Here is a 12121-nt window from a genome sequence, read left to right as displayed (position 1 = left end):
TTGTTCTTATCTACAAGTGACTAGATACTAAAGTTGAACCAAAGAAAATAACCTCATTCCATACATTTCTTTTCTTGAAAGATGAATAAATTCATTTTGCACGTTGAAACTCTACTATTTAATTGGGGGCCACAATAAGGTAGTTGGGAACTAAAGAAAGTCAACTAAAAACATTTATTTGCATGTAAAAGTCTTTATAATATCTTAAATTAAACTAGTATTTTATTGAGTTAAGAGGTTAAAAAGACCAAATACTTAATAGATCAATGCTAAGAGATTTCCACAATCCATAGTATAGAGAAAAGTAGTTTCTAGATTTGATTGCGTATAATACTTTTGCATCAACGCTTCAAATCACACTCCATGATCTATCATAGTGTAATGAGAGCAAAAGTAATCAAATCCTTTGGCTCTCATTATCTTGATGATGGATCACAAAGTGTGATCTGAAACGTTGATGCAAAAATATTATACGCAATCAAATCCGGAAACTACTTTTCTCTAGACTTGATATATTTTCAATGGGGCCACAATAGGTTTGCAATTTGTATGGTACTTATCTACAAGCGAATAGGTAATAAAGTTGAACAAAAGAAAATGAGCTCATTCATTACATTTCTTTTCTTCAAAGATTATTAAATTCATTTTGCATTTTGAAACTCTACTATTTAATTAGGGCCCTAGTAAGGTAGTTGAGAAGTAAAGAAATTCAACTAATGTAAAAGTCTTCCTAATATCTTAAAATTAAACTAGCATTTTATTGAGTTTTAAAGAGGAAAGAATTAATAGATTTTCAATGGGGCCATAGTAGATTTGCAATTTGTATGGTACTTATCTACAAGCAAATGGATAAGTTCAAGTTGAACCAAAGAAAATGACATTATTCCATACCTTTCTTTTCTTAAAAGATGAATAAATTCATTTTGCATTTTGAAACTAAATTATTTAATTAGTGTTGGTTATTATTATTAGTTTGTATCAAGTTAATTACTATAATTTTTAAATTAAGTTAATTGATTAATAAATTAAAATTATGATAATCATTTTGATTGACTTTTATTTCTTTTATCTATGTATCTTCTATATAAAATTATTAATGTTCATTATGTTGGATTTTATTGTATCAATTAATTTATTGCAAAACACTCTTCTTTCACATGGGGACTTCTAGATTCCTAAACCTTTTCAAATATATAATTTTAGATATCATTTCTAGTTGTATACATGGTCAAGTAGATTTCTAAATTTTTGATAAGTTTGTTCTTATCTTTGATTTCAAGCATCCTAATACACAAAAACACCCTCATCCTCCACTTATCTAAGCATCACGACCTAACATAAATGAAAAAATTAGGAAAATTCTTATCTCAACAAATAGTAAAATATTGTTTGAAGTTGACCCCCCTCTCTCTATATGTATGTATGTATGTATGCATGCATGTATGTATGTATGTGTGTATGTATGTATGTATGTATGTATGTATGCATGCATTATGTATGTACGTATACATTATGTATATATTTATGTGTGTGCATTATTTATATGCTAAGAGGCTACAAAATGATGCAAACAAATTGCTTGAACCTACAAATTAAATTGCAAAGAAAAAGTATCATGTTTTGTGTTAACTTATGCATGTTAACAATATCAAAATGGTAGAGAACTAAAGAATCATGAAATCAACTATTCTATATCCATTTGAGTTTACAATAAGTTATTTCACATTATACTTGATTTACATTATGGATTCAAAGAACAATACCTAGCATTCAACCTACAACATTGTACTTTCAAACAAATAATTCTACAACAAACTCAAAATGAGATGTATGCAACTCCAAAAAGATAATTAATTTAATATGGAGTCCAAGTTTATATAAGTTAACATACTACCATGAGTCGTCACATCCCTTAAGGATTTGAAATCAATAGCTAAATGTGAATAAAATAACAATAAAGTCAAAATTAAAAATTAAACATGTATTTTTAGTACCCCAACTTGGTGGGGCCATAACTTTTAGCTTGATGGATAAAATATAAACCTATTTAAATCATCAAAAAGATCTTCAAGGGCTCTAGTTTCAATCAACTATTCAAATTAAGGGGCTGACAACACTTTCAACCCCAAATTTCACTTTGAATGCCTCTAAAAATGTAATTTGCTAAGTTGTAGAAAATACCAAAAATAATTCAATTTATAATATTTTTCATCTCTACTTGTGCCGATGCTATCCAAGTGATTCTAAACTATGACTAGATCCTTCCTCCTCCCTTGAGAGGCGATGTGCCCATTAGATCAATACTTTATAGTAGATGTGGAAATTGTGCTTGAAATTTCTCCCTTGTCAACCACTTACCTTGGATAGAAAATTGACCAGATTGAACAACGTGATAGAGATGGGTTTGCTATGTCTTGAGACCCTTCATATAACCTCCATGATATGATCACTTTCTAGTGGAGAAATTTTCCTTGAATTCAATTCTGTACTATGAATACGCTCAATAAATTTTTAAATAACTAGTAAAAGAGGAAAATAAGGTCTTAACAACTCCACATTCAAGACAAGATGGCATATGAAAATGACAACAAACTATTTTGAAATCTATTTTTACCAAATTTCTTGATGATGGTGTATGGTCCAAGCAAAGTGGTCAAGGCTTCCTATTGGGCCCCTAAAGTCACTCTTATTGAAGATACTACCACACCTTATCTCCAACTACATACATACATACATACATACATACATACATACATACATGCATGCATGCATACATACATAAACATATGGATTTTTTTTTGAATTATAACAACATGCAAATTTCTAACTCATATTACATGTACACATTAAGGCTTTGTCTTAGGCTTGCATGACAAGGTTCGAGCTTGGGAGCTTCATTTCCTTACTATTTATGTGTTTTCTTCTTCCAATTTTATTTCTCAACTTCCTCCTCATCAGATTTACATGTTATCTAGTTGGTATAATTTGTAAAATTACCACCATAATTTCAAATGTCTTTTGATCTTTCTAACCATATATTATTTATATTTGAACAACATTAACATATTAATTCATAATTTCTTTTACCAATGTTTCCATAATTCTTAGAGACATATGTGTACGATTATTTTAATAAATTTTGACCTAATTGTCCAAATTATATATATATATATATATATATATATATATATATATATATATATATATATATATATATATATATAATTGTTCTACAATTTATTCTTTACACTTTCAATTTTTAGTTTGTATTCTTTTATCATTTTGGTCCAAGTTATGTGACTTGTACAGATAGGTATCTTATTTTTACGATGTGTTTACTTTAAAAAATCACTAAGAAAATACTTAAATAAAAAATTACAAAAAAGTACACAACTTCTATTACTCACTCTTAACAATCTTTCTACCAAAGGGTTTTTCAAACTACTAAATGGAACTATAACTTTTTTGACACACACACTAGACACTATGTTATGTTTTATGGAAAAAAGAAAGAACACTTTTATGTGTGGGTAGAATTTAAGACTCTTAATCTTATCCATTTTTGAAAAACTTTAGTAGTTTAGATACTAGATTAAGAGTACTACAATTCTTCTTGTTTGGGTATATTCACATTTTGAGTGCATGAGTCTCAAATTTATCCTCTAAGTTCAGGTTTAATTGATTTAAAAAGAAGTGGCCACTTTTGACCCCCCTTTTTGTTCACCATCTTGGTACACATACCCATTGTAAATAAATTTTATTATGATTTATTCTTGTAGATGCATTGATTTATATTTATATGATAGTTATAACTCATTGGTAATTATGCTATGCCATCTGACTACATAGCTCTGAGTTATTCCTCAACAATGGTTATTTCAATGATGTTACTTTGGACCCACCTTTCTATTATTCCTAATTTTAATTTTATTGAGAATGATTTGTGTCATATTTGATACCATGCTAACCATGATTTAATTTAAAGGTTAATATAGAACCTACATGAATAAATATCTCTTTCGATTAAATAGTTTAGAATATATTAATAAAAGTGGGAGAGGCCCAAACCTTACATATCCACAACAAAGGAAACAAAACCAGGGACTCACAAGGAGTGAGAACTCATAAATAAAAACTTCCTACTAACCATATCCAACATAAACTAGAACACTAACAAACCCAAAGACTAAAACCTAAAATCAAACACAACCAGACACAATAAAACAACAAAGTAAACACTTTCCCACCCAAAGCATGAACCAATGGCTTGTCGGGTGGGAGAGAACTCTACCTTCCCATCCACATATTTTTTTACCCTTATTTAACATAGAGTTTTTTTAGAAACTTTCCTCAAGGAAATAGCTAGGGAGTCCAACATAGCTTTCACCTTTGAAACAGATTCTTCAAGCATCATTGTAGATGGGGACTCTAGATCTCTTATTTTCTTGGCTCGCCTCCTTGCTATCTCATCTTGAATATCATGGGGAGAAGTAGAGTTCATCGTAGATTGATTGATTGAAAGCCCAACACAAAGAACCAGACCCAAACTAGAGTTAGGGGGATTAACATTAGGGCCAATGGAACGTGTTAAACTCAAATGGAACTTAAAGAGACGCAAAACAATCCCTTGATGCTGGGGAAGGGAGTGCTTAAAGTTAGCAACCTAGATAGATTGGGAGATAGAAGGAATAATCCAAAAGGGAAAATTCATCCTTACACCAAGTCGAAGGTGACTGAGCATCAGGAACAATTGAGAGTGAAACCTTAATCTAAATTTGTACCATCATGATTAAGAAAAATGCAAAAACATCTAGTGAACACCACTAAGAAGTTTTCTGAAATAAGGATTTAATCTAGCTATTTGGATGAACATAAATCAACTTAGATTAAAATAATTTTTTTAATAATTTAAATGAAAATAAAACCTCTTAGGCGTTGCGCAAAGAGAAGTGCAACCTTTTATTATACATGAGAGTTTCATTTTCATACAAGAGCCCTTGCTTCATGGAAAATCTTAGTTATTGAGGAAAAGGACATCTTTTGCAACCTCTTAATTATTGTGCAAGTGAATGCTACCTCTTCGCGTGAAAATATGAGTAGATATTGATAAGGTAGTGTTACATGTGTGTGTGTGTACACACGCAAACACACACACACACAGACACACACATATACATACATACATACATACATACATATACATACATACATACATAAATGTATATATACATGTATATATATATGTATGTATATATGTATATATGTATGTATATATATGTATATATGTATATATACATAGATACATATATATACATACATATATATATATACATATATATATACACATGTATGTATGTATATATATCTATATATATATATACACATGTATGTATGTATATATATATATATACACACATGTATGTATGTATATATATATATATATACATACATACATGTGTATATATATATATAGATATATACATGTATGTATATGTATATGTATATGTATATGTATATGTATGTATATGTATGTATGTATGGATGTATGTATATATATGTGTGTGTGTGTGTGTGTGTGTGTGTGTGTGTGTGTGTGTGTGTGTGTGTGTGTGTGTGTGTGTGTGTGTATACATACATACATATATATGTATATATAGATACATATGTATATATACATGTATACATATACACGTGTATATATGTATACACACACACATATGTATGTATGTATGTATGTACGTACATACATACATACATACATACATACATACATACATACATACATATATATATATATATATATATATATAGAGAGAGAGAGAGAGAGAGAGAGAGAGAGAGAGAGAGAGAGAGAGAGAGAGAGAGAGAGAGAGAGAGAGAGAGAGAGAGAGAGAGAGAGAGAGAGGCCTAACTTTACACAATATTTTAAACTTGTTTGTCTATATTAGGTCATGATGAGGCTGTTTTTTTTTCATTAGGATTATTGAAATCAAAGATTAAAAAAAATTGACAAGAAAAAAGAAAATTTCTTTAAATATGTATACAAATAGATATGATATCTAAAGTTATCCTTTGAAAGGGTTTATAAATCTAAATTCCACAAGTGATAGAAGATGGTTTTGAAATATTGTATATAATACTTAAACATTCAATGCAATGAACATCAACACATCAAATAGCATGCAAATATATAAAAGTGTGTAGACAAAAGAAATAAATGTCAAGATCATGATGGCTCTCACAATTTTAATTTATTAATCAATCACCTTAACTTCAAAATGATATCGATTAGATTGAGAGAAACTAATAATAATCATCAACACTAATTAAATAGTTGAGTTTTCAATTTCATTGAATTAAATGGTATTTCAACAAATGTGTGGGATAAGAGTCTTAGTGGATCTTTATCAGATATTAAATAACATGATGTTTTCTTTTCTCCAACTTTATTATGTATTCCCTTCTAGACATGTACAATGTGAATTACATACCCATCATAAATCCGCTTAAAAATCTATTAAAATCTTTCTTCTTATCCTCCACAACAAAGTGACATGTTTAATAATTTAAGATATTATAAATATTTTTATACACAAATAGTTTGTTTTAGTTAATTTTTTTCTTTTTTCAAATATCTGACTCGTCTATTTCATTTAAATAATAGTTAATAGTCAATAATTTTAGATTTACTTTTAAAAATTGAATTTGATGCTACCATTTCTTAAACCTAATATCTATAATAATATATACTCTAATTAAAATGTGATTGTTTCCAAAAATAATGACAAACTGTTCTACTTAGACACTCTTCCTTCCCTTATGCTCACTACTATTGTATTTTATTTTAAAATCTATTGAATTTAATGATTTTTCAACAAAACAAATGTGTGAGATGAGATCATTTTCTTTGGTCTTCTTGATGAGTATCATGTAAATTTCAGACCCATCATAGACCCACTTTGAAAATCTATTAAATCTTTCCCCTTTTCTTAGTTAACAAAGTACTAGTTTTATAAGTTTAATAACTATTTTTCGTTGACTTTTGCCCTTCCCCATCTACCCATCTTGTGGTTTTATTTGGTCCATTTAGATAGTAGTCAATTGTCAATAACTTTAGACTGACACCTAACGATTGAATTTGGTGCTACCATTTCACTCAGCTATTAACGATAATAGAGTGGGGTACTCTCATTAAAATGAGATTGTTCCCAAGAATACTACTATGGCAAACCGCTCCATTTGGATGCTCTTCCTTTTCTTCTCCTTGATCGTCACTCTATTCTCTTATATGGAATGCGTAGGAAAAATTAGCTTTGCTTTCCCTCCCCAAACAGGTATCAAACCAGATCCTGATGCTTACTTCGAAGGGGAAAAAATACAACTCTCCAGAAATGAATTTGTGGGTAATTTGACACGGAGTGTAGGCTGGGCCACTTACAACCAACCAATTCCTCTTTGGAACAAGCCTTCGGGGGCTCTCGCAAGTTTTACATCATATTTTCAGTTCGTTATTGTAAGCACCAGCATGCTTTCAGGGGACGGACTCACTTTCTTTTTCGCCCCTTTCGACTCTAAACCACCTTCAAGTGGTTGGGGCAGTTTGCTGGGCCTTTATAATCGAACCACAGATGGTAAAATTACAAATCCTGTAGTGGCCGTCGAGTTCGACACATTCAAGGATGAATTTGACCCCGATGATAACCATGTGGGAATTGACGTCAACTCACTTGTTTCCAAGGCCATCTTTTCGCTTAACTCTGAACCTGAATTCCTAAACAAAACTCTCAAAAATGGAAGAGCTTGGGACGCGTGGGTAGATTATGATGGGAGTACAAAAAAGTTACAGGTATTTCTTTTGTCTAACCCTTCTACTAATCTCAATAATATTACTAAACCCAGAAGCCCGATTTTGACATATCACATAGATCTCCGTAGCTTTTTTCCGGAGGAGGTCAGGTTTGGCCTCTCCACAACCATTGGAATAGCTGCAATAGAAACCCACACAGTCTCAGCGTGGAATTTTTCTTGTACATATTCATGGGATATTTCCTCCCCATCAAGAACTCAATATGGTAGGAGGAAAATTATTATGATATCCCTCTTCGTCTGCTTCGTGGGCATCTGCTATTTTTTGTGTATTGCCAGGCGGTGGTACTTCAAACTGAGAGAAGCAAGGCGTGAGGAAGGAGACATAGAGCTAGACGAACAGTTAGCTCAAGGCCCGTTCAAGTTCTCTTATGCTCAACTCAACGAGGCTACCCGTAACTTCAGCAAGGATGAATTACTGGGAAAAGGAGGCTTCGAAGGAGTCTACAGAGGCATCTTGCCTACAACCAATGAGACAGTGGCCATAAAGAGAATAGCCCAAGGATCGAGGCAGGGAAGGAAAGAGTATATCTCAGAGGTTACAATAATCAGTAAGTTGAGACACCGTAACCTTGTGCGACTCTTGGGATGGTGCCATGAACAAGGAGACTTGCTTCTTGTTTACGAGTTTCTCCCGAATGGAAGTCTCGATAAATATATATTCAATGAAAGCAAGGTTTGTTTGAATTGGCAGCGAAGGTACAGCGTTGCTTGTGGGATAGCATCTGCTTTGATTTATCTTCATGAGGAGTGGGATCAGCGCATAGTTCACAGAGACGTGAAGGCCAGCAATGTGTTGTTGGACTCAAATTTCAATGTAAAGTTGGGGGATTTTGGTCTGGCAAGAGTGGTAGAATCTGATCACGCTGCCGCGAGTACAACCATGGTTACAGGAACACGTGGGTATTTAGCACCAGAGTATATAGAAACTGGGAAGGCGAGCCCAGAATCAGATGTGTATAGTTTTGGAGCTGTGGCTTTGGAAATTGCCTGTGGAAGACAACCCATTGATTACACCTTAAAAGAATACGATTTCAGAGTGGTGGCCTGGGTATGGGGTTTGCGTAAACAAGGGAAGATTTTGGATGCGGCAGACAAAAAGCTAGAGGGGAATTTCAATATTGAGGAAATGGAACGGTTGATGTTAGTGGGATTGTTATGTTCTCATCTGGACCCAAAAGCAAGACCCAGGATGAGAGAGGTATTAAAGATCATAGAATTTGACTCTCCATTGCCGTATGTTCCTGTGAATATGCTTGTAGTTGTATATGGTGATGCTCTTAATTCTTATGCTGGGTCTTCCTCAACTATGTTGCCTTCGACACCCGAACCTCGGTCGTCCACATAGCATATTATCTTTTAGTTTTTATTTAATATATTTGTTTGCGAATTGTTTCGTCCACATAGCATACTATCTTTATTGCTTTCTATATACATATAGACATGGAAATTTACCAATCTAGTCATAAGACTAAAGTAATAAGTAATAAGTAGCAAGTGATCTACAATCTTTACCTATTATATAGTCATCAGGAATAGGCGGTGGATCTAGTTTTCTTGGAGATAGAATCAAAATGCTAAGAGATGTGGACATAGGAGGTTAACAACCAATATGTACTTATAAGAAACTACTTTAATTTTATAATCTTCAATTGTAGAAACTTAATTATTATAAAGGAAGGGTAGACAGGTCTTCCCCAATGGCTTGAATATATGACCTACCAAGAAAAAGATTGTATGGAAGAAAATTGATCATAACATTAGTGAATGTAGGTAAATTCATCAGTACTACCATAATGAGTAGTGTGATTGTATCTAACATCTATTGACCCATATTATCGAAGACATGAATACAAATAGATTAAGGTTTAATAGGAATTGTATCTACACCAATTTTACATATTAGATATATATATATATCTTACTTCTATTTCAATTAATGACAACAATGATAATGAGAAGATCATCTTATTGTTGAGCTTCTGTAGACAATGTATCATGTTGTGATTATACGACGTCCAATCTTCTTGCGTCCATGCAATTTAATAGAGATGCTACATCATTGAATCTAACAAAAGATGGGAAAACTATCTTCTATACAATTAAGATTAAAGATGATCTATTTGAGGTTTACAGTGAGTTGGTAAACAGATTTGTCACTTAAAAATCTTAACTATGTGCCCAATGGAAGAGTGACAAAGAGTTCCCAACAGTTGGAGAGATCGTTCTCTGGAGCACGATCTTCCTCTGCGTTTGAGAGGGGCAACTCCCTCGTATGATAAGGGTATTTGTATTTGTAGACACATAAATTTGTCCACTTAATTAAATGAATATTTAGTATTTATTTGATTATTTAACCATCAATCAATAATTAATTAAATTAATATATTTAATTAATTCATCTTAACCCTCTTCTCCTATTAATTAAATAAATTATTCAATTTATTAGATTTAATTCACTTAACCAAATTCAGACCATTAATTAAATAAATAAATCATATTTATTTAATTAAATCTTCTCTCACATTTAAATAAATTAATATTTATTTAAATTCCCCCAAAATCCCACCTCTCACTATTTTAAATAAATCATTTATTTAAATCACCTTTATCCTCCACCCACTTGTATTTTCCTACAAATGCAAGTTGAACAACTATTTTAAATAAATTATTTATTTAAATCACCTTTATCCTCCACCCACTTGTATTTTCCTACAAATGCAAGTTGCACAACTATTTTAAATAAATTATTTATTTAAAATCTTATTTATCCTCACCCACTTGAAACCTTTAATGGTTTCCCTTAAAGTCTTCAAACTTAATGGCTTCCTTCTAGAGTCTTCTTAAGCCTTTAATGGTTTCCCTTGAAGTCTTCAAACTTAATGGCTTCCCTTAAAGTCTTCTTAAGACTTTAATGGTTTCCCTTAAAGTCTTCAAACTTAATGACTTCTTTCTAGAGTCTTCTTAAGCCTTTAAAGGTTTCCTTCAAAGTCTTCAAGCATTTAAATGCGTTATCTTCCTTTTTCTCATGTAAATAAATTAAGATTTATTTAAATCCAAAATTCACATTCACATTTAAATAAATTAATATTTATTTAAATATCTATCCAAATGCAAATTATGCCATTTAATTGAAATAAATGATTTTATTTTAATTGAAAATCCCAAAATTCCTCCCACTTGCATTCTCCTACAAAACCCACTTGCAATCCTAACCCCCTTCTAGATTCTTCTAACCCCTTCCTAATTAGCCTAATCCATCCCCTAAATATTGTCACATTCCTAAGCAACTTGGAGTCACTTCTCAAAGCCCTCAAAGTCTTTGAAAGATATTTAAAGCTTTAAGTCTTCAAATGGTTAACCTCTAAAGTCTTCCAAACCATTAAAGGCTCTTACATAACCATTTATGGTTAACTCACCTTTTACCTTTGGTTAGAGACTTTCCTCTAACTTAACCATCCTTTTGACTCATGGGTCTCTTCAAAGCATTTATTTCTTTGACTAGGGTAACCATCATGTCCCCTCAAACATTTAATGCTCCTTATCTCTCCTCTCAAGCCTACTCATGGTGACACTTGTCAACATGGGATTGGGTTGAAAGTCTCACATGGATTGAATATCTTTCAATCCTAACCCTTGTTAAGATTGCTCAATCTTAACCCTTCATTTCCCCATTTCTTCTATAAATAGAACCCTTCTCCTCAAGCAAAGGAGGAAGTATTAGAGTATTGTTGTTATACTGGCATTAGCATAGAGATTTTTTATAGCATCACTATCTTCACTTGCATAGTGTTTGTTTATCATATTCAACCATCTTGAATCTCCATATGGCATCCATGGCTAGTGCTAAAAGCTGAGAGCTACACTCATGTGGAACTTGGAGAGGAGAGGAACAAGGCAGGAGCAACTATGAGCATCTTGATTAGCTATTTTATTCTATGTTTGTATATTTTCTATTTCATGCTTAATATCTCTCTTGATATGCCAATTTAGGATAATCTTTTGTTGCTAACACGAACATTTGTTTCTTGTGCTCTTGTGTGTGTTGCCATCAAACAAATTTTCTAATCTTTTTTGCAGAGCATCATTTGGTGAACCCGATGTGAATCCAAAAACTTTTTACTAATTTTTTGACTGTTTAGCTTGACTCACAGGTCATTCTCTTGCGCTTTTGTTCTCAGTTTAGTGCCTTCCCAAATTGATACTTAGCGCTATTGTCTATATTGTTTCTCTTTCGTGTTAAATAATACTTTTG

At 32.0% G+C, this 12121-nt stretch overlaps 1 protein-coding gene across 1 annotated transcript; it reads left to right on the top strand.

Moving 5' to 3' along the window:
• Window positions 1–7288: 7288 nt before the first annotated feature.
• LOC131075122 (L-type lectin-domain containing receptor kinase IX.1-like) lies at window positions 7289–9214 on the top strand. The gene has a single exon (XM_058011942.2). The coding sequence runs from the start codon at window positions 7289–7291 to the stop codon at window positions 9212–9214; it is 1926 nt and encodes a 641-aa protein (XP_057867925.2).
• The last annotated feature ends 2907 nt before the right edge of the window (window positions 9215–12121 follow it).

This window comes from Cryptomeria japonica, chromosome 5 (genome assembly GCF_030272615.1).
Source record: "Cryptomeria japonica chromosome 5, Sugi_1.0, whole genome shotgun sequence".
Lineage (NCBI taxonomy): Eukaryota > Viridiplantae > Streptophyta > Pinopsida > Cupressales > Cupressaceae > Cryptomeria > Cryptomeria japonica.
Note: the sequence above shows the minus strand (reverse complement) of the source record. Positions and strands in the feature narration are given on the sequence as shown.

Bases quoted from the DNA above. Each gene is read 5' to 3' on its own strand.
- LOC131075122 (XM_058011942.2), top strand. From the start codon at position 7,289: ATGGAATGCGTAGGAAAAATTAGCTTTGCTTTCCCTCCCCAAACAGGT.